General features: G+C 33.7%; 4 protein-coding genes and 1 pseudogene across 7 annotated transcripts; 2 read left to right on the forward strand and 3 right to left on the reverse strand.

Moving 5' to 3' along the window:
* The first annotated feature begins 2395 nt into the window (after nt 1–2395).
* Nucleotides 2396–4631, forward strand: LOC122602690 (dihydroflavonol 4-reductase). The gene is made up of 6 exons (XM_043775276.1): nt 2396–2583; nt 2692–2861; nt 3397–3591; nt 3678–3837; nt 3929–4121; nt 4213–4631. Exons 1-6 carry the CDS (start codon nt 2463–2465, stop codon nt 4466–4468), a joined length of 1095 nt encoding a protein of 364 aa, XP_043631211.1. The 5' UTR covers nt 2396–2462; the 3' UTR covers nt 4469–4631.
* A 367-nt stretch (nt 4632–4998) lies between these two features.
* On the reverse strand, nt 4999–8403 carry LOC122602691 (soluble inorganic pyrophosphatase 1-like). Its single transcript, XM_043775277.1, has 9 exons — nt 8307–8403; nt 6673–6808; nt 6439–6467; nt 6272–6337; nt 5849–5956; nt 5676–5741; nt 5450–5570; nt 5271–5352; nt 4999–5186 (listed from the first exon to the last, which is right to left on the reverse strand). Exons 2-9 carry the CDS (start codon nt 6800–6802, stop codon nt 5144–5146), a joined length of 645 nt encoding a protein of 214 aa, XP_043631212.1. The 5' UTR covers nt 6803–6808; nt 8307–8403; the 3' UTR covers nt 4999–5143.
* A 1665-nt stretch (nt 8404–10068) lies between these two features.
* On the forward strand, nt 10069–13740 carry LOC122605927 (phosphopantetheine adenylyltransferase-like). 4 transcript variants are annotated; one of them, XM_043778890.1, is made up of 9 exons: nt 10069–10190; nt 10428–10574; nt 10690–10761; nt 10857–10916; nt 11000–11094; nt 11289–11358; nt 11623–11733; nt 11966–12431; nt 13444–13740. In XM_043778890.1, exons 2-7 carry the CDS (start codon nt 10443–10445, stop codon nt 11719–11721), a joined length of 528 nt encoding a protein of 175 aa, XP_043634825.1. In that variant the 5' UTR covers nt 10069–10190; nt 10428–10442; the 3' UTR covers nt 11722–11733; nt 11966–12431; nt 13444–13740. The 4 variants fall into 4 exon arrangements, with proteins under 4 accessions (XP_043634825.1, XP_043634826.1, XP_043634824.1 ...); XM_043778891.1 differs by having other exon boundaries at nt 12302–12431; XM_043778889.1 differs by having other exon boundaries at nt 11623–12431.
* On the reverse strand, nt 11954–13572 carry LOC122605928 (annotated as a pseudogene).
* A 2020-nt stretch (nt 13741–15760) lies between the features above and the next one.
* On the reverse strand, nt 15761–18203 carry LOC122603659 (laccase-11-like). Its single transcript, XM_043776427.1, has 5 exons — nt 18055–18203; nt 17789–17940; nt 17437–17681; nt 17150–17278; nt 15761–17027 (listed from the first exon to the last, which is right to left on the reverse strand). Exons 1-5 carry the CDS (start codon nt 18166–18168, stop codon nt 15973–15975), a joined length of 1695 nt encoding a protein of 564 aa, XP_043632362.1. The 5' UTR covers nt 18169–18203; the 3' UTR covers nt 15761–15972.
* Nucleotides 18204–22081: the final 3878 nt, after the last annotated feature.

The raw sequence follows: 22081 nt of genomic DNA on the forward strand, positions 1-22081 counted from the left end.
TTCATAATATTCTTAGAATAAATCTCAACCACTCGTTTTTTTCCGTTCCTCAAATCTCAACCACTCATTTTTCTCTCTCTTTCATAAATCATTTTATTCCTCTAATTCATTCAAAATCTTTTATCTCAAAAACCGTACATCGATAAATTATAAAAATTATATGGGTGTTCGTAAAATTTCATGCTCTTGCATTAGAGATGTCATTCGATATACTTTTGACGAATGTTTAAATCCGAGAACGGAGTCCGTGCGGCTAAGACATTTGGCTATCACACTCTATGACCTATCACCTTTTATGATCTATCATACTCTATGATCTATCACCCCCACCATCAGGCCCGGTCTTGGGCAAGTGCGAAAGGCTCAATTGAGCAGGGCACCAGAAAGTAAGGGGCATCAAATTTTGTATACAATACGTCACTTAGTCACTCTATATATTGATATATTAAATTAATTTTGCTACTAAAGATATATCTATAGGCAAAAGATGTTGTTGTTATCTTATACATTAAAGTCCACTAGTCCATCAATAACTTATGAATTATATTATTGTTTTATTATTATACAATACATAATAATCTCATCCTATATTTTTTGACGTTAATATATGCAGATAGTTGCAAAGAGTAAATACGCAAACTGGAAGTGTTCATTGTTCAAACATATATATTGATTTATATACTTTGATTAATTTTTTTATGTGAGACTTAAACAACTTATGGTATTAATTATCAAAACTTAAATTTTGATGCATTTAAAAATAAGTTAGAAAACTTTGCTATAGTTATTTTATATTTTCGAACGACATTATTGTTATGGTTGTTTTGATACCTTTTTATATATACTTAGGCCGGTGCTTATAGTGGGAGTCCTGGAGCGTCCCTAGGCCGGAAGACGCAGACGCCTTGTAGGCATTGATCGTCCGTTTGTCTGCGTCTTGTGATGTGTTCTTCGTGAGGACTTTGCCAGACGCTCCATCGGGACCCATTAGCAGGCATGCAGCGAATAAAAAAAAAACTTTGTTTTGAATTTGAATTGAGAATCATGCATCCAAGTTCCAAACGGCTATTTTCTTCTTCTTCTTTAAATTGAGTACTCCATTTTCTTCCACTACAACCGAACCAAAACACAAAAACATTCATCTTCTACATACAATCAAACCATGCATAAGAAAAACACCAAAAATCAAAACAAGAATATTGGCGATGACATGCTTCAAAATCTTCTTGACTTTCCTCCACCACCATCACCGGCAATGCTTCAAAACCGTGTTGTTGTTGTTTTGTTTTAAAATAAGTTGTCGTTATGAACAATCGTTATGTTTTTTTAATTTTGTTGTAACTTTTTTTAATTAAATGTGGTGTACTTTAATAATAAAATGTGTTTTTTCAATTAATTTTATGTGTTTTAATGTTAAATAAATATGTTGGTTAAATATATATAGTTATAAAAAAAAATATAAAAGAATTGATGATGTGGCGAAGAAGTTCTGAAGAAGCTATCCTTATAGACAGTGGGTGTCCTGAGGAGAGTCTTGAGTTGTGTGATGCTGATGTGGCAGTGAAGAAGCTGGAGGACGACCTTCCTTATAAGCACAGGCCTTACTATACTTCAGCCGTTAATGAAAAATTTTGACGTTTAATGGGCACCATTAATATATTATCGAGCTGGGCACCCAAAATTCATGGCACGGGCCTGCCCACCATCTCACCGTCGCAACGTGCGGATACTTTTTCTCGTTAATTCCAATCAACTTAACAACACACAATTTGATCTTTCTCAACTCAAACACACTAAAAATGACTAAAACACACTAAAAAAATAAGGATAATGATAAATCAACTTAATTGGTATGCCTAAAGTTGTGCCTAATTGTAAGATGATGACATGTGGAAAAATCAGGGGGCAAGATTAGGAGAGAGAATTAATGCATTCTACATGTCAAATTTTTAAGGTTTTAGGCATATCTTTAGATACACCAATTAGGTTGATTAATCATTTTCCAAAAAATAAATAAAACACACACGATTCATACGAAATTCTCGATTGTGATTGTTTCACCATTGATCTTTCTTCGTGAAATTAATTAACAATTTATCATGGCACACGTCAACAACAAATATTATATTACATTTATGCAAAACCTCGCACCCAACGGTCGACAAACATGCAATTAGGAACTTTGCTCAACCCCCGCCATTCATGTATTTGGGAGTTAGAATGGTGGGTCTGTCACGTGCCCAATAACCAAACATAATATATATCATAAGCATATTGCCAATTATAGCATTTATCACGTTCACATGCTTCAAAAATTTAACTACTTGAAGTTACGTTGAATGGTGGATTCGGCTTTACCTTTCTATATATAAAAACACTTTGCCTTATTTTAGTTAACCATCAAATTTACTTCAAAAAGCATAAACACAGCCTTCCAAAAAAAGCACAAACACAACATTATTATGAAAGAAGATTCACCACCCACCGTTTGTGTCACAGGAGCTGCCGGGTTCATTGGCTCATGGCTCGTTATGAGACTTCTCGAACGTGGTTACATTGTTCGTGCAACTGTTCGTGACCCTGGTACGTACCTTTTTGTATACGAGTATACATTGTAAAAATTGCGTACGTATATAACTTATGATAAAAGCGATATACTTTTAATTTACGCTTGATTAATAACACATACAGGTGACATGAAGAAAGTGAAACATTTGTTAGAACTACCAAAAGCCGAAACAAACTTGACATTATGGAAGGCGGATTTGACGCAACAAGGAAGCTTTGATGAAGCCATTGAAGGTTGTCATGGGGTGTTTCATGTGGCCACTCCTATGGACTTCCAGTCTAAGGACCCTGAGGTAGTACAATATATTGTATCTTTTAATTTTTTATATATATATATATATATATATCTAGTGAGAACAGTCTTAAAATAAGAACGGTGAGAACACTTAAAAAACATCATTTTGATGCATTAAAAGTCCATAAAACTAACATAGTGCTTGACTAATTATCATTATTTAAGTGTATAACAACACATTGGCCTGTCAAAATCAAGAAAATCATGTTTTTTGTTTTGTGCATCCATCTAGGATGCATATTCTTCAAAATAATGCATCCACCAAAAAACTTGATTTTTTCGATTTTGACGGATCAATGTGTTGTTAAACACTTAAATAATGATAATTAGTTAAGCACTATGTTAGTTTTATGGACTTTTAATGCATCAAAATGATGTTTTTTAAGTGTTCTCACCGTTCTTATTTTAAAACCGTTCTTATTTGATTGTTCCTCTCTATATATATATATATATATATATTTGCTCTAGTACATTTATATAATCCTTTTAGTAGGATGACATTATGACAACATGAGACAAATGTAAATTTGCAGAATGAAATCATAAAGCCAACCATTCAAGGTATATTAAGCATCATAAGGTCATGTGCCAAAGCCAAAACAGTCAAGAAACTGGTCTACACCTCTTCTGCTGGAACCGTAAACGTGCAAGAAAAACAACTTCCAGTCTATGATGAGTCAAATTGGAGCGATTTGGACTTCATTTACTCCAAAAAAATGACTGCTTGGGTAATTAGTTTCTTTTGGTTCGACTTGTTTGCAAATTTTAGTCATTGGTTAACATATACTCAATAGACCATTTTGTACACAAACAGATGTATTTCGTATCAAAAACATTGGCAGAAAAAGCAGCATGGGAAGCGACAAAGGAAAACAACATTGATTTCATTAGTATCATACCGCCATTAGTAGTTGGTCCGTTCATCAATCCTACATTCCCTCCAAGCCTCATTACTGCACTTTCTTTGATTAATGGTTAGTAGCATACCCACATTTCAAATAAACAAAGATGATTATATATCGAGTCATTTACTTAATCGATTGTGGTTCTACTCTAAACCTGCAGGTGAAGAATCACATTATTCGATAATAAAACAAGGTCAATATGTGCATTTGGATGATCTTTGTGAGTGTCATATATATCTCTATGAGAACCCTAAAGCCGAAGGAAGATATATTTGTTCTAAACAAGATGCCACCATCCATCAACTAGCAAAAATGATCAAACAAAAATGGCCAGAGTATCATGTTCCCACTCAGTAAGTACACATTAAACTTGATGTTTTTCTTTTATCTTGTTGTTGCTTGTGTTTTAAATCATTATAATGATTATTTGATTTGATTTCATAGGTTTGAAGGAATCGATGATGAGCTACCGACAGTTTCTTTTTCATCTAAGAAGTTAATCGATCTGGGGTTTGAGTTTAAGTATGATTTGGAGGACATGTTTAAGGGAGCAATTGATAGTTGCAAAGAAAAAGGATTTCTTCCCTATTCCACAAATGAAGTCAAGAAGGGACTGCTTGAATCTCCTATTGAGGAGAATGTTCAGGGTCAGAAGGGGAACCAGAAAATCAGCTATGAAGGGATGAAATTAGTTAATTGATCATCAAATTTTATTATGGATGTTGAAATTCCATAATGAATGTCTTTCTATTGTTTGTTTGGCGACGGTGTGACAACTATTGCGAAAATAATGTAACATCTTGTATTCAAATAATTACCGTCACTGCTAAACGTTACAGTAAATCTGAAATTTATTGTTCACAGATACACTGAAAACTGTCCAGAAAACACAAGCTAATATCCTTAAACAGTAAATACTTGAGTCAAGAGAAACAAGTATAATCAAGGTTAATGTTGCACCCATGCCTACAACTATAAATGTAAGACAGCAGGCCTAGGTACAATTTTGATACTCTAATACTAAAAAGCATGGCCCTTAGGCAAACTAATGGATACCGAGCTGACCAATAGTAACAATGTTGCATATTTTTGTTGGAAAACCGTTCCCAACTAACATTTGATTCGGCTACACAGCCAACGACTACATAACTATAATTCAAGATGTCACAATAATATAAACGATCTAAAGGGAAATAACTGTTGAAAGATATCAACAGTGTAACCATATACTTCTCTGAAACAGGTCTTTATTTGTTAAGAGTATGAAGTTTACACTTTCATTAAGCATTCTTCATTACACATTTCTCATATATCTCTTTGACAATCCTATCACATTACAAGTTTCTGCACCAACCAACTCCAATAACCAACCAAATCACTGCCTCAAGCTTTCAACAATGTAGGAGGCATACAGATCCCTGCCATCACAAATATCTCATTTAAAACAACAGACGCAAGAAACACATAGATAGATGCAACATTCTGGGTTTACAATAACTCACATGGAATACTCGATAGCTTTGACTGCATCCTCGGCAGGTAAGAAGTCATTGACTTTGACTGATTTGTTCTCATTCTTCTTGTCTGCATCAATCAAGTCAAGGAAGAGTATGCGAAACCAAAAAACACAGATAACATAACAAAGGGCTACTTTTTATAAACAAGTGCATGGGACGGATACAATCCTCAAAGAAACGTCGAATCTCAGCAAGACGGTGGGGAGGAAGTTCTTTGATATCAGTGTAGTGTCGAAACTCAGGGTCATCTGCACATACTGCTATGATTTTGTCATCCCCTTCACCCTGTAAATTAAAATACATAAGGATCGTACGAATTAAAAAAAAAAGGAAAATACAAACAATATGAATCACAAATAATCCATAATACAAGACGAATATTTATTGTACCTGATCAATCATAGGCATTAATCCAATAGCACGTGCACGAAGGAAGGTGCCAGGCAGAACAGGTTCCTGTCAACGCAGATTACAAGTGTGTATTAAAATACCAGGTGCAGAGATATAATTTAACTTTAAGCTGCAATTAAGTTTCACCATATCATAATATCATATAAGAGCACCTGCATCAATACTAACACATCCATGGGATCGCTGTCTTCACAAATCGTTCTAGGGATGAAACCATAGTTGTGTGGGTAAACCACTGATGAGTAGAGAATCCGATCAACCTATTTGTAGAGATTTTAATCCATCACCAACATACCAACAGATAAAGATACTAAAACGATGATATAAGGATGACTTAAACTAGTTTGAATTAAGAAGAAAAAACCAAAAAAAGAACAGTGTTCAGACCCGAACTATCCTCTAAGAAAGACACAATAGGAGATCCTTGTGGACCAAGAGCAACTAGCACTACATGAAAATAGGTCCTTAACAACTATGAAAAACGTCACAATTTCTAAGGGAAGCGACCAGAACCTTAGGTCTTTAACTATCCAAAGGAAACTTGATTAAAAAAAAGCGAGTAACAAGAAGTTTACCTTAATCAAACCACTTGCCTTGTCGAGTTCATATTTGACTTTGCTTCCTTTCCCAATTTCTACCACCTGCCACATACTTGCAACACGTAAGTAGAACTTCCACAATATTAGTGAAACAAATTATAGTGTTCCTGAACATCCATTGGCAGAATTATTGTCAAACATACACAGTTGAAAACTTGAGGTGCACCAGGCCCTGCATATATCAGAATAAAAAGAACCTTTAAGAACACGATCACAATCAATCAGAACTATTTCTCTAATCACATAAGGGATTTATCTAAACATTTGTGTTTATCGTACTTGTGGGCTTGATTAACTATAAGTAACAAGACGGTATATACTATGCACAATATGAATGAATATTCATTAATGATATGCAAGAAAAATATAAGCTATACCGATCTCCAAGTCATGCCAGGGATGAGCAGCAACAGATCTTCGTGACATGGAATTGAGAATCCTTTCATTGAGGACGGCACGGTTACTTCCAGAACTTTTCTCATTTCCATTTGCCTCGTTGTTAGCCATGTTTACCTTCAATATATGAGAATTTGTTTGGTTCATTATAAAAAAAATGCAAGCAAACACAAATCTAACATTAGGCCAATGATACAATCTAACCAACTTTAGCAATACATCACACACCACATGGAGAAGCCAAGGCATGCCTCATGATATGTAATCATTTCGAGTAAAAAGAGAAAAAAGGAGTTGAGGCTGACGACAATGTGATGCTTATTTGACAATGTGATAGAATTGTTTCAATGTGATGGCTCATAGTGCTCTATTAACTGTCATCTTATTCATGAATTTAGTTAGCACTACCTTTGGGTGGAAAAAGTAAGATAAGTTTTAACCAAAAAAAGGATTACAAAAAATGAGTTTGTGACGCTTAACATAACATACGAATGAATTTGGCGTCACCAAACAAAGAAATGAAGAATAATACGGTGATTAACACAAGATGAAGGAACATGTCAAGAACAGTGAACAATCACACTCATCAACGACATAATTCAAAAATATATAATTTTAATATTAATGGCCAACCCTAATCAATCTATTTCCTACACCAACATTACTATCAAACTCACCCTGGCCTAACACAAGATGAAGGAACATGTCAAGAATAGTGAACAATCACACTAATCAACCAGATAATTCAAAAATATATAATAATCTTTCTATACCTATCTATATCTATATCCATCGGATGAGGATCCTCTAAAGTTGGTTTCAACTTTACTAGTAAAGTTGAAAGCATTTTGATCTTCTGATTAAAATCAAGGGTTAAGATTAAGAAATCATCATTGAATCTTGACCCTTGATTTTAATTCAATGGTCAAGATCATCAACTTTGTTAACTTTTGCGAATCTCAATCCATGTCTATATCTATATCTACACATTTGGTTCCCTCCATTTTTTTCAACTAAGTTGTTGATAATCCCAAAATGTCCCTTCCTTTTATTCACTATTTTAAACATCTACATCTTAAATATCTACTTGAAATACCTATAATAACCTTAATGAAATAACATCTACCCTAAACTCCTAAAATAACTACACTCCTCTTTTACATCAATAACCTACACTACTCGCCGCCGCCGCCACACCACCACCGCATCCCGCGGGCATATGAGTATATGACTATATATTAACATTACTATCAAACTCACCGTGGCCTTTTCGTTTTACTTATTTTTGTTCTATGCATTAAATGATTCAAATCATATTTCTTTTCAACAAACAATATCGAATTCATTATTATAAGTATATAACCAACTCCAAGGTAACCTAGTCGTTAGGATTTTTGCAACAACTCTGGTTAGGCCGCGTATATCTGAGTAAAAAAAATCGCCCTCGAGTGTAACCAATTAATCATTAAAATCAATCTGAAAATGCTTCGCTAAGTTTACTCAAGTAAAATAGAATAAATAATCTCTGATCGCAGATTGATTAATAACTTTCATTTCTTTCATGCATGATTATGATTATTCAAAATAAGAGACGAAAATGAAATGAAAAACTTACAGTGAAAGAATTTTCTGGAGCAATTGAGAGAGAAATTATAATAAAATGAGAAATTTATGTAAGAAAAGGAGGGTGGTCGTAGAGTGGACGCCAAAGTGTGACGCTTTTTGACCCTTTTTCGTTTATCCAGAAAAATATAAAACAAAAGGGAGTGACAACATAAAAGAATGTGGATCGTTGGATTGAATGATCGACATTTGGAAACTAGACACGTGGATTCTCTTTATACAAGTTACTCTCCATTGCACATGATTTTGGGAATCAGAATATTCTTTATACAATTTTTTCTTTTAAAGAAAAAATTGAGAAATTAAATGGTCGGGATTTTTATTTTTTATCTCAACGACAAATATTAGCTTTTACCAAAACTACCAAACTTGAAAGGGATAAAGAAAAAAACATAATACATGAGGTTAATTTCAAGATCAAAATACAAATATTTGGATTTGAACTTTTGATACTTTTCATAATCTTTGTACTTCTATTTGTTAATCAAAGCTCTTAAGGCTTACACAAAAAAATTATACATTATCATATTAAAAGCATATCTTTTGAATTTTATGTTAGGTGTACAACTAATTAATACATCTTAACGAAAGCCCTTAGGACTTTATTTAACAAAACCCTTTAATTACAAGTGATTGTCTGGTAAAGCTTCCTTATAGTCAAATCAAACGGTTTAATCGATTTATTCTAACAACGTCTAACCAATTTTTATAAGGTAAACTAGTTTTTCGTATCTATAAATGAGCTTTTATATTCTACTTTAATAATTTAAAAGTAATTTCTTTGAGAATGAAAATGTTATAGAAATAAATTTAATCAAAAAGAAATTGTGTGTTCAAAAAAAATATTATGTTATTTAATAATAAAAAAGATATTGTTTTATTATTAATTCATAAAAAGAATACATATAGTATTATCAAACCAAGAAATAAAACAAATTTAATGCGGAAAGAATGAAAACTCATTTCAACGATTTAATTCCCCTATCCTTGATCTCATTAACATTGGATATATTTGTTATTTTAAAATTTTAGTTTGGGATTTTTGTATTTGGGAATATTTGTGGCTATCTTTTTTATGGGTGGAGATCTAAAGTTGAAAATATATTGAGGAGTTAAGTTAATACAATATTAACCATTTAATTGAAATTAGAAGTTAGGATTTAAAATATCATTCGTTTAAACTTAACTTTTGATTTTAATTTAAAGGTTAAGATTTTTTCAACTTAACTAATTAAGTGGAGTAATTTAAGGGAACCACATCCCTTGTTGGGGCAATATAAAACCAAATAGCAAAAGTTCTGTGGTAAAACAACGATTTACAAACATAAAATATTTATATTTATAATAAGAAATAAAACAATAGCAAACTAGAAATGTATATTAAGAGAGTTTTTTCATTAATATATTTCACATGACTATTTATAGGCACTAAAAACTTAAACATAAATGACAATAAAAGCTAGATCAACTGACTGAAGTCATTCCTCATGTCATGGGTTCGACTCTCTAGAGTGACATATTCTGAGATTTTTTCTTTAAATCACCTATAACAGTTTATGGTTTACATTTCATAGTTCAAAATACGTATACAGCTTATTTTTTATTATTATATGATGAGGTATCTCCTCACGGACTGTTTAAAAAAAAATGAGAATGTAAGTTAATAAATGAATATAGTCACATACGAGTAATAATAAAACCATATTTATAATACTCGTAATATTTTTTCTTTCCTTTATCTGGCACCAAACACCCCTGAAGTTTATTAACATCCGCACCCTCATGTTTTCAGAAGTTGTTCTTCCGTCCCTCTCCAAGGTTATGGTTGCAGCTTTGAACTGAGAGCATCAGAGCCATCATCGTGTACACAACAAAGGTATGATAATCTTTTCATTTTTTCTTTTCTTTTTCGCCATCCCCAATTCGTAATTACGTATAAGCGTACATTGATTGTAATATCAAATTATTACTTAATAATTACAATTAATTAATTAGGTGATTATAACAGCAATACAAATAAATTTTAGTACCTTGCCAAATAGTCACTATAGGACTATAGAAATTAGAATTTAGTTATATAAACCACATATACATTTCTTAATTTTAAACATAGATTGTAGAAGAAAAGATGACAAACAAGGACTTAATTCCAGAGCTTGTACATTTTTCATCGATGGTTAGCCGACCGAATTCGTATGGGGCTGTTGTTTTAGGAGGTACATTTGATCGCTTACACGATGGTCATCGCCTTTTTCTTAAGGTTTGTTTGCCTATGTGTTTTTCATTCACTGCTTAAACTACACAAACTCCCCTGTTTGCATTTTTAGAGCAATATTTTTGGTTTTAATTCGGTCACATGTGAACGTTTATTGTAGGTAGCTGCAGAGTTGGCTAGGGAGCGAGTTGTCGTTGGTATTCTTGACGGTCCTATGTTGTCTAGAAAGCAGGTACGGGTTTGCTCCTTCGATGTTTTAGCTTGCCCGAAAAAGGAAATAACGTTTTTAGTCAAAAGCTTAAAACTTTTATTCACATTCTGTTTCAGTTTGCTCATCTGATTACGCCTATTGAGCAGAGAATCAAAGCTGTTGAAGATTATATTAAGGTGACGAATCTTTTATATGCTCTATCTTTACGAAATATTGAACATGACCCGTTTGTGAATTTCATGTTTTTTCTCTTTTACAGTCAATCAAGCCTAACCTTATAGTGCAAGTTCAACATATTACGGATCCGTATGGTCCTTCAGTTGTTGATAAGGATCTTGATGCTATTGTTGTCAGGTTTGCTTCGTGTCCGAGTTTGTTACTTAACCACTTGTTAACGAATTCTTCATAGCGTGACTTGTCGTTGAAGAGCTTGTACTTTACGGGTTTAAAGCTGTTATATCAGTTTCCTTTGAAATAAATTAGTAGAATAGTTGGAGATTACACTCTTTTGAGTATCTTGTGATGGATGGTCATTGTATTTCTGTCAGTGAGGAGACTCTACCAGGTGGATTGTTGGTAAACAAAAAGAGAGCAGAGAATGGCCTTTCACCATTAAAGGTGTAGATTCTACAGTTTCATTTTTTTTATAGAGAGAAAATTAGGAGTAGGAATGATATGCACACAACAACTATTTTAGGGATGGAAATCTGTGATCCCCGAATCCCCAATAGAAATCCCTGATCCCTGTTGGGGATGTAATTCTATTTCATGACTAGGATGGGGACTATGAGTGGAGATCGGGGATGGGAAATGAGATCTCCGGTTATCTCTAATACTTTTCACAGAGTCATAGATAATGGCCGAGTACCTGAATATTTGCAGGTTGAAGTTGTAAATCTTGTATCTGAAGAATCTAGTGGGGAAAAACTGAGTTCTTCGACATTGAGGAAGCGTGAGGCTCATATTGCTGGAAAACTTTAGGTAGGATAAAAGGTATGTAATTGTAACATATTGCAAAAGCTGATTTAAAGCTTCTTGTTGGGTTTGTATTTTATAAGTTATGCTGTAGATATCAAAACATTATCATCTGTTTTTAAATTGTCCAACACATGATTGAAAATGAAAGAATAAACAAATGATTTTCTTTATGATTGCTTACATTTTTGTCAAACACTTTGCAAATTTATACTTATATTCGAGATAAATCATGAATCTGGTGATTTAGCATGGTGGAAGATCCTTAGGCGGAGGACGGACGGCCTGACCTTTTCCAGGCCCATTTTCGACGACCAACACGGTCTTTAATCCCCAACCAGTATGCAACTCTAAATGACAATGAAAAAACCAAACTCCTGGATTATCAGCTCTAAACTGAATTGCAGACCAACCTCCTGTGGGAACACCGACAGTGTTTCTTTCTGGGGGATGCCTTTGTACTGGAGGATGGCAGTGGCTGTTTTATTGTCTACGGGAATTGGAACATCCTGGAATGGTCGGACCGCCATGAAGTACCGTCCTGGAGCACGGTTGGCATAAACTAAGACATTTGTTGTTTGGCCAGGGGCAATTAGTATCGCCGAGGTGGTGAAAAGTTTTGTGTAAACGGCATCAATCTCAACCACTGTCATGTTGTGCCCAGCAACAGCGAAGAAGAGCTCGTCGTTGAGGGCAGCATTTGCGATCCTCAGAAGGTATTTCTTCCCTTGCTCAACTTCCATCACAAAAGTGTCTGAAAAGCATGTAAAAACGATGTTCATAACCTGTTAGCCGAAATAAAGTTGTCATTACTTTATACAATTCAAATGATAAATCATGTCTTACGTTTTTCGGAACAAGGAAACAATGGGCCAGGTTTGCCATTAATGGTGTGGGTGTCGGACATGTTAGGAGGCAGACCCATGGCATTCCCCTGCTTCACAATCTCTTCAACATCACCATGCCACCATTCCCCTGCATTAACAATTTATGTTCCCTTAGATATTAGGCTTACCTTATATCAAACTAATATTATATAGAATACGGTATTCAGGTTTTTTGTTTGACAGTTTTCGGGATTATTTTGTTTCACGTATTTAGTTCAGAGCGAGTCTTTTACCAAAGACTAAGACGTGTTCATTCTTGGGTTTCGGGAATGGATATGGAGTTCCTTGTCGGGGCAAAATGACAATGGCACCATAAACTGTTGCCCGGAGCCAAAGAATGTGAACATGCCACCACAATGTTCCTCTTTGACCTGTAACGTTAAAGTCATATACATAGCTACATCCTGTCTGGATTGGGCACTGTGTTATATATTCTGGTCCGTCTGCCCATCCGTTAGCGTATTGTTTCAACCCATGCCTAAAAAGTAAAAAACAGAACACAATATTATTGCAACCAGCTAGATACCCCACAATATTGCAAAGTCGTCTTAAATTGTGAAATATACCAGTGAATCGACATGTTATATTGTGCATGATTTGAAACATTGATGATGACTCTATCGCCTTCCCGAGCGTAGATAGTAGGGCCTGGAAACATCCCATTTACGGTCACAATAGGCTTGGCATGGCACAATCGGCTCACATTGCTCACTTGAACCTGATGATAGATATATACAAAAGCAGTTTTTAGTAAATATATCTAACCACACATATCTATGTTTTTAGATGGAACTTAAATTGGAAAGTAGTCTCACATAAAACTGATACTTCTTGGTGGCAGCTTCTGCTTGAAGGGGAACCAAGGAGTCAAGGACACAAGTATGAAAACAAAAAGAAGAATGCAGCCGGTTTGTTGGAATAAGAAGTTTGAACCACCACGAGACACCATTTTTCTTTAGCTGGCCTGAAAGTCGTGTCCTGTCCTTTGAATGAAAAAAGAGAGATGAATGTAGATGAGACATACATACAAACATGTATTTATACGTGTGACTATAGATATTAGGTAAAGGAGAAGTAAGCTAGATGTAAATGAAGACTTGGAAGTTAAATATGTGGAGATGTGAAGTTTGAATTGAAATTTTAGAAACCAATTATAAAATAGATATAGCTTGTGCAAAGTTTAGGAAAAAAGAATGGAATATGAGAGGTACATAAGGCCAACTCCTTATTGCTGGTTTTAGATCTTGTTTGGTAATATTGTGTTATACACGAGACCTTGTTCAGACATATTATGAAACTAGAACTTTTGCATACTATTTTTTCCTTAGAACTTTAGTATCTAACCCGCTTTACGAGTCGTCTAATCCCATGGCGAAAATTGAATAGTCCGGAGTCGTTACCAGTGAACCTCGTTAATATTCTATTTTTTAAAAAATTTTTGCTTCTAGGATTCGAACTTCGAACAATCAGACCTCTAGTTATCTTCACCCATAGAGACCAAGCTTTTAAAACTAAGCCACCACCCTGATGGTTGCATTCTTTTAGTATTATTCTATCCATGAATCACTTTAATGTCGTGTACCAAGATTTAAACCATGATATATTGTCGGCTTACTGATATAACTTTTGTAGTTTATCTTTGTCATAGGACAATTAGTGCTGATGCGGCTTGTATGGAAGATCGGCATCGTAATTGGTATCGACGAATTATAAGACAAACTCATTCGAACGCTTTTGTTTAGATGCACTTAGCCACTTTTCGAACCCCATTTGACTCATTTTCATTTAAGGATTTGAAGGTGTATAGCCTGTTCAACAAATTTACATATAAATGGTGAAATTTTACCTCTAGCTATATTATTACGTCATTCTTATTTGATTTTTATAAAATTATAAGTCATATGAATGTTCATTTCTCATGGTCCATATTTTGGTTTATCCAGGATACCTCCTTTTGTGCTGGTTTACTTGTTAGCTAAAACTGTATGTTCTTTAATTACTTGGAGACTTGGAGTTAACTTGTTCACGGAACGGGAAGTGTTAGATTACTCTTTCGGCACAATAGGTTTTAGATCCAAAACTTTCTAGGTAAATATTTTGATGGTCTTTAGGGAAAAAGTTCAGAACAATCAAATGATATCGATATCCCGATTACATTGTATGAATGTATACGTGCATTTGAGTTAAAACCTTGTCCTCTTCGAACCACCTATAAAAGAAACCTCTGTCTTTTTGGATATTGCTGAGCCACCCAAAAGCCATGTAACACTTGGTCGGCAGGTATGAAAAAATTACCTCTTACATTCATCGTTTGGTCTTTATTGAGGAAGTCTTTTTATCTTTGGACAGAGACAAGACTGTTTACATCTTATCTCCCTCATAACCCGTTTATGTAAGGATTGAGTACTGTTGTTGTTGTATCATCGAGGATCTTATTTCACTCGCGTTCATGATTATTAAAGTAATTTATCATTCGTTATCACGTAGGAATCCATAACCAACAAAAATAGCCACATGATACTCACTATTGTTGATATGTCACCTATCATGCTTAATTTAATGGTCATCTTTTCCTCGAAGTGTTTTCTTTACATAGGAGTAACATTTTATTAGTCAAACGGAACTTTTAGTTTTATTAAGGTTTGTGTAGACAGTGCAGTCATTTCGCTTAATAGGTATACATTCACATTCATTAATTCCATACATAATTAAAAAAAAATATATACATGTAATTCGTCTTAAGAAATGATTTACTTGTATAAAATCCAAATAGCTAGTGATATATGATCTTTTAGAAGGTTTCGAGAATTTGAGATAACTAATTCTACAGATTCCAACTGGTACTTAAAACATATTTCTAAGTGATATATGTTCTGTTCTAACTTCTAAACTGTTTTTTGTTTTGAAAGGCAAAAATAAATGGTAAATTTTGGAAGTATTTTACCTGTATCTGATAGGATTACCAATCTTTAAGATTTTGTATTTTATTTTTTTTTACAGTTTTTGAGATTTATTGTGAAGAAATCAAAACAAGCGACTATGTATCAGTTTGTTTAATACTATCTGCTATTTCAAACTATACTAATTTATCATAAAAAGTTAGCAATTACTTATTAATTTAGAATTAGTAAACAAAGCTATACAGGACAAAAAGAAGATATATATGATTGCCAATTTGATTACCACAATGAAAGTTGATCAATACAAAGAAATGATTAAACCCTTTTGAGGATCTTAATAATGAATTGAAGAATAAAACAATAATTGCATGCATTTTCACTTAAAATGCTTACATTACATTTTGTCAAATTTTGCAAAGTTACAATGAAATCATATGTATCCAAAATGTATGTAATATACTCGTATATAGTTAGCATTGTGGAAGATCCTTAGGCGGAGGACGGACAGTCTGATCTTTTCCAGGTCCATTTTCGACGACAAACGCGGTCTTTAATCCCCAACCAGTATGCAACTCTAGATGACAATGAAAAAACCAAACTCCTGGATTATCAGCTCTAAACCGAATCGCGGACCAACCCCCTGTCGGAACACCAACCGTGTTCCTTTCTGGAGGATCCACCAAGTTATACTTGGCTGGATCCTTGGCCGGGTCAAAGTTCCCAACCCCTGTTCCAACAACAAAAAAATTGAACCCGTGTAGATGAAACGGGTGGGACTCAACGCTTAGTAAATTCGTATCTTGGATTACGAGTTCCACGGTTGAGTTGAAGGCGATTTTGCTTAGTCTAGTTCCGTGTTTAGTGAAAAGGTTTGCGGTCAGGGGTGCCCCGGTGTAGTTAAAAGGTTTTGGTGGGTTATCCGGGAAATCGGTGGTGAAAACATTTTTTATTTTAGAGTAGTGAGCTTGGAGGAGCCCGGTTTTCGGCATCACAAACGTAATGTTGTTTAGTGATGCTGAAAGCCGGGTTCCGTTGATGCACGTAGGACAAACACTTTTTCCTAATCCGATGGTTAAAAACAAGTTTCGGTCTACTTTCATAGGGACGTTTGCCGGGAAGTTAGGCGTGTTGAGACTCCTAAGCTTGTTGTTATAGCTTAAAGCGAATGCGGTATCATTTGGTGATGGTAAAGTTGGGAGTGATGGGAGAACGGTATTGGGAATGCCTTTGTATTGGAAGATTGCGGTGGCCGTTTTGTTGTCAACGGGGATAGGTACGTCCTGAAAAGGACGGACCGCCATGAAGTAGCGTCCCGGTGCACGGTTGGCATGTACTAAGACATTTGTTGTTTGTCCGGGGGCGATAAGTATAGCGGAAGTGGTGAAAGGTTTGGTGTAGACGGCGTCTATTTCGACCACTGTCATGTTGTGGCCCGCAACGGCAAAGAAAAGCTCGTCGTTGAGGGCGGCGTTTACGATCCTTAATAAGTACTTCTTTCCTTGCTCGACTTGCATCGCATATGTATCTACAAAGACCAAAAACAATTAACAAACTTTAGCATAAAAAACAAGTTTATTTTAAACTTATATAGGAAGGTGATTCGTACACCACCATATACTGTACAAATTAAATTAACTCGGGCCTTACGTTTTTCGGAACAAGGAAACAACGGGCCGGGCTTGCCATTGATGGTGTGGGCATCAGACATATTAGGTGGCAAGCCCATTGCATTTCCTTGATTCACAATGTTTTCCACATCGCCATGCCACCATTCCCCTGCATAACCGATATAGTACATGTTTTACAACATTAGAAATTTATGTGTACGTCTGCACAGTATGTGTCTTCTACAGAAAACTATGTGTGTATGTATATATATACATCCAAATGAGACCAAGGAACAGATGAAAATGGAGCCGGAGAGACTGTTTTACCGAAAACTAAGACTTGTTCGCCATCGGGCTTTGGAAACGGAAATGGAGTCCCTTGTTGGGGTAAAATGACAATGGCACCATAAACCGTAGCTCGGAGCCAAAGAATATGAGCATGCCACCACAAAGTCCCTCTTTGTCCTGTAATGTTAAAGTCGTAAACGTAGCTATTTCCTGTCATGATCGGGCATTGTGTTATGTATGCTGGCCCATCTGCCCATCCGTTAGCGTACTGTTTCAACCCGTGCCTAGAAAACCATACAACATGCTTAAAAACGTCTATTGATTGTATAAAATTGAACTAAATGAGAATCATTGTACAAGTCATAAGTCATTATGAGTTTTAGAAGTATACCAATGTATTGACATATTATATTGTGCATGATTCGAAACGTTGATCATGAGACGGTCACCTTCTCGAGCGTAAATAGTAGGGCCTGGATACATTCCGTTTACAGTCACAATAGGTTTGGCGTGGCACAATCGGCTCACATTCTTCACTTGAACCTGTTTATAAATAACGCAAGCATATAAAATGTCACTTGACAAGCGAAAAACACTTTAAACCTTGAAAATACTTGTATCTATATATAGAAAGCATGCAGTCATGTATGGACTCACATCAAACTGATATTTCTTGATGGCAGCTTCTGCCTGAAGAGAAACCAACACCACGAAACCAAAAACGAATAGAAGCATCCGCCGTGTTTGCCTTGAATCACCGGGAGACACCATATTGTATACCACCCGGCCCGAAGGAAGTGGTGTGTTATATGATGAGTAAAGAGAGAAAGATATATTGTTAACATACGAATGACTCTGTATATATATGTGTGGTTATAGAGATTAGGTGAAGGATAAGTGAGTTAGATGTAAATCAAAACTTGGAAGTTAAATATGTACATATGAAATATTAAATTGAAGGTTTGGAAATGAATTATAAAATGAGTTAAGTGTGTACAAAGTTTTTTATATTGTAAAATATTAGATTTTATATGTAATGTGAGGATGAAGAAATGAAAGATGAGAGGTATACAAGGCCAAACTATTTGCTCAAATTACAAAGATTGTCTTCTCTTAGAGCTTTACCGTTAAGCAAAAGAAATGTATACTTCTATAGGTCTACTTATGCAATTTATCATGTTTGCAGATGCTGAGTGTTAGTGGATGAATTACGAACCGTAAAAAGAACAATGAATTCAAGTAGATTAAGTTCAATTATAAGCTCGGTTTGGTTCTGGTTCTGGTTCTGGTTTAGTTTTGGTTCTCATCCATGATTGAACTTGGATTATGTGATATGATCGAACTGGTATCTAATATGGTAATATGTTTATTTCTAACTTTTGATCGTATGTTGTTAATTACTACAAGCATAATAACCCGCGTTGCGACGGAATTTTATAACTATTTTTTTGGATGAATACATTGGTTAAAGAGTGTGTCAAAAATATAGATTATGAGATTCGGTCAATTGTTTTAAAACCATATAGAAAGATCAATGTTAATTAAATTAGAATAGGTTTTCTCTCTCTAGAAAGAGTCGTTGAGAGTTATCTGGCTTCTCTCTAAATATGAGATCGAGATCTCCTCTTCTCTTTCGGCTTTGCTCCGACTAGCCGTCGAGACTATTTTTTTCTTTAAGGGTGATACCCTAGGCCGGAGGTCCTTAGGAAACAGTCTCTCTACCATTGAGTAGGGGTAAGGCTGTCTACGTCATACCTCCCTCAAACCCCGGCACTCGACGAGATTAAGTACCGTTGTTGTTGTTGTTGTAATGTTAATTAAATTAGAATCAATTACAAATTGATAACAAAAATAGTGAACTATAATATAATAAAGCAAAAAACAAACCAATATAATATTTATACATACATTAAATAGTGTTGTAGTGTGTGAAGGCATTTTGGGAACCATAAATATGCTGAAAGAGACATTTTGATAACAAAAAATATACTTAAAGTCTTAATCTAATTTTTTTATAAGGGATTAAAGACTTAGTTGGACTCTTTTGTTTAACCTTAAATCATGTCCTTTTATGGTCATAAATTGATGAGTTGATGAGTGAATGGCTTTTGAGGATCTTCATGTATTATGTAACTAGTGCTCAGGCCCATTCATTGGACGGATAGTCTTAAGATATATAAATCTTATAATAATTGTGAAGCAAAAAGTGTATCACCAATATTACAACTTATTTTTATAGATTAAAAAACCTTTTTAGTAGTCGATCGTATCTTTTTTTTTCCGTAAGGTTTTTCTTAGAATATGTGAGGGTTTTTTCTAGGTGGTATATATATATATAATAAAGATTTTTTTATAAGATTTTTTTTTATTAAAGGTCGGTCATATTGTAATAAATAAATATTAAAAAATAGATGATTAATAAAGAAGTAGTATTAGACTAAAGGAGGGGGATTAGGGGTGCCAAGTGTACCCCCAACCCCCTTTTTTAGTTATATTACTAGTCCTAATACTCGTACGATGTACGGTAGCTATATAAATTGTATGACAAAGAAATTCGAATATGCCTCATACATGATTCGTGAGTATGAAATAAATTGTAGTTAGTAAATCGATGAGCGATACTAAATTATAATAAACAGTAATGATAAATATAATATATGTTTAGTTAGAGTTTTGAATTTACCTTAAATTTTTATAACCACATCAAAATGAGAGAACTTGTAAGCATAGTGGATGCCAAATAGCCTTGTGATTTCGGACGTAAAATCAAATTTTTGAAGTTTTCATGTTAATAACTTATTATTGTTAATATAAGTAATAGGAATTGAAGAATTGATAAAGAAAAAGAGACAATTTATTAATGAGAAAACGATCAATCAAATACAGTTATAATATCTTTTATATTAATAGTCTCAAAATATATTAATCAAAGCTAAAAAATTTGGATTCAAATATATTAAATACATATACCAAAATCAAATTGGAAATGTGCTAGCTGAATAGCCACTCCATCGGTCAAAATACTCCTAAAACTTTCCGTCTATTCACCATTGACCGAGCTATGTATGATAGTGCCCTGCAAATAACAAAAAAAACATGGATAAACTGGTAAGTTCCGTTAGTGTGTTTCCATGTATTTAATCCAATTTTAAAAAATAAACCCCAAACAAATTAACCATAAGAATCGAATAAACATCTTTGCATACGTATATAGGAAAATTATTCAGGATAAAAAAGGAACCCAACCAAGGACATTTCAAATGTCGATCAAATGATTTTATCGGCTAATGCAAGAAAGATAGGGAAACAAATTGTTGATAAAAAAAAAGAGTCGAGCCAAAACCTTGCAAAGCCATCTCCCGTTGTGTTAAATACTAAACATAACTTGGATCAAATGATTTTATCTAAAGGCATTATTTAAAATTGATATCATGTTTTTCATAAGATCCGAAGTATATCTGTCATACACAAACTAAAATGATGAATTGTTCCACCATGCTAAATAATCATACTAAAACATTCAACACCATCTCAATATGTAGCATTTTTCCCTGATAGAATAACAACAGCTAAAAAATTACACTATTAATGAGCTAGTTTCAAAACATATTCAAAATAATCATAGTTGATATATTAAAATAATCATATCTAGCAAAATTCGACTTTTTATTTAAAAGCTTATCAGAAGATATAATCGTAAATTTTAAGTAATCAGAAACCTACTCATAGCAAATTTAGACTTTATATCTAAAAGGTTACAGAAAGATATAATCGTAAATTCTAAGAGTTAATATAGGTTACAAATACAAAATTTAATATATAATATTTAGATTAGTTAAGTCATATATCACAACGTAATCGATATGAAAGCTAAAGAAGAAACATACGAAAATTAACTCCATATAAATATTGATTCTAGTTTACCCTCTTTTTTCAACTTTAGTTAAATAAAAAATTTACAGTTTCTTACATTTTTAAAGTGTAAACTATATAATTTGAAAAATACATACCAATTCATCAACAAAGACCATCTTGAACGTTTTAATTTGCTTCGGGTTGTTCCACTCCGAAACAGTCCATACATGCACAATACGGAGTCGTAAATAATGATTAACATGTGTTGACTTAAGATTTTCAAGATAAACTAATGTGGTCATATTTTTTGTTGTTGAAGAAAAAGTCATAACGAACCTCAAACTAAATTAAAAGAAATAATAATAACAATAAAATAAGAATTCAATATTAAAAAATAATAATAATTATTAATTATGTGCAAAGTATATAAAAAGAAAAACCCTTTTGTTGTCGTACGTGAGTTATATTATAGATTACCAATAAAACCGAAAAGTGTAAATTAATTATTTTTAAATTGGGTGAAATTATAAATTGGTGATGGAAAACCAAAAAGTATAAATTAATTATTTTTAAGTGTAAATTGGTGATGAAAAACCAAAAAGTATAATTAATTATTTTTAAATTGGGTTAAAGTGTAAATTGGTGATGAAAAATCAAAAAGTGTAAATTAATTATTTTGAAATTGGGTTGAAGTGTAAATTGGTTATGGAAAACCGAAAAGTGTAAATTAATTGTTTTAAATTTGAGTTAAAGTGTAAATTGTTGATGGAAAATCAAAAAGTGTAAATTAATTTAGATAAATATTAAAATATTAAAGGATTAATAAGGA

The sequence above is a fragment of the Erigeron canadensis genome, chromosome 6 (assembly GCF_010389155.1).
Source record: "Erigeron canadensis isolate Cc75 chromosome 6, C_canadensis_v1, whole genome shotgun sequence".
NCBI classification, from domain to species: domain Eukaryota; kingdom Viridiplantae; phylum Streptophyta; class Magnoliopsida; order Asterales; family Asteraceae; genus Erigeron; species Erigeron canadensis.

Coding starts and splice junctions, on each gene's coding strand:
- LOC122602691 (XM_043775277.1), bottom strand. CDS start 6,802: ATGGCTAACAACGAGGCAAATGGAAATGAGAAAAGTTCTGGAAGTAAC. Junction 5,957..6,271: donor AGGCAAGTGGTTTGATTAAG/GTAAACTTCTTG, acceptor CTCTACAAATAG/GTTGATCGGATTCTCTACTC. Junction 5,571..5,675: donor TAATGCCTATGATTGATCAG/GTACAATAAATA, acceptor TTTAATTTACAG/GGTGAAGGGGATGACAAAAT.
- LOC122602690 (XM_043775276.1), top strand. CDS start 2,463: ATGAAAGAAGATTCACCACCCACCGTTTGTGTCACAGGAGCTGCCGGG. Junction 2,862..3,396: donor TCCAGTCTAAGGACCCTGAG/GTAGTACAATAT, acceptor GTAAATTTGCAG/AATGAAATCATAAAGCCAAC. Junction 3,838..3,928: donor TGCACTTTCTTTGATTAATG/GTTAGTAGCATA, acceptor CTAAACCTGCAG/GTGAAGAATCACATTATTCG.
- LOC122605927 (XM_043778889.1), top strand. CDS start 10,443: ATGACAAACAAGGACTTAATTCCAGAGCTTGTACATTTTTCATCGATG. Junction 10,575..10,689: donor GTCATCGCCTTTTTCTTAAG/GTTTGTTTGCCT, acceptor CGTTTATTGTAG/GTAGCTGCAGAGTTGGCTAG. Junction 10,762..10,856: donor CTATGTTGTCTAGAAAGCAG/GTACGGGTTTGC, acceptor ATTCTGTTTCAG/TTTGCTCATCTGATTACGCC.
- LOC122603659 (XM_043776427.1), bottom strand. CDS start 18,168: ATGGTGTCTCCCGGTGATTCAAGGCAAACACGGCGGATGCTTCTATTC. Junction 17,941..18,054: donor TCAAGAAATATCAGTTTGAT/GTGAGTCCATAC, acceptor ATTTATAAACAG/GTTCAAGTGAAGAATGTGAG. Junction 17,682..17,788: donor TATAATATGTCAATACATTG/GTATACTTCTAA, acceptor ATGGTTTTCTAG/GCACGGGTTGAAACAGTACG.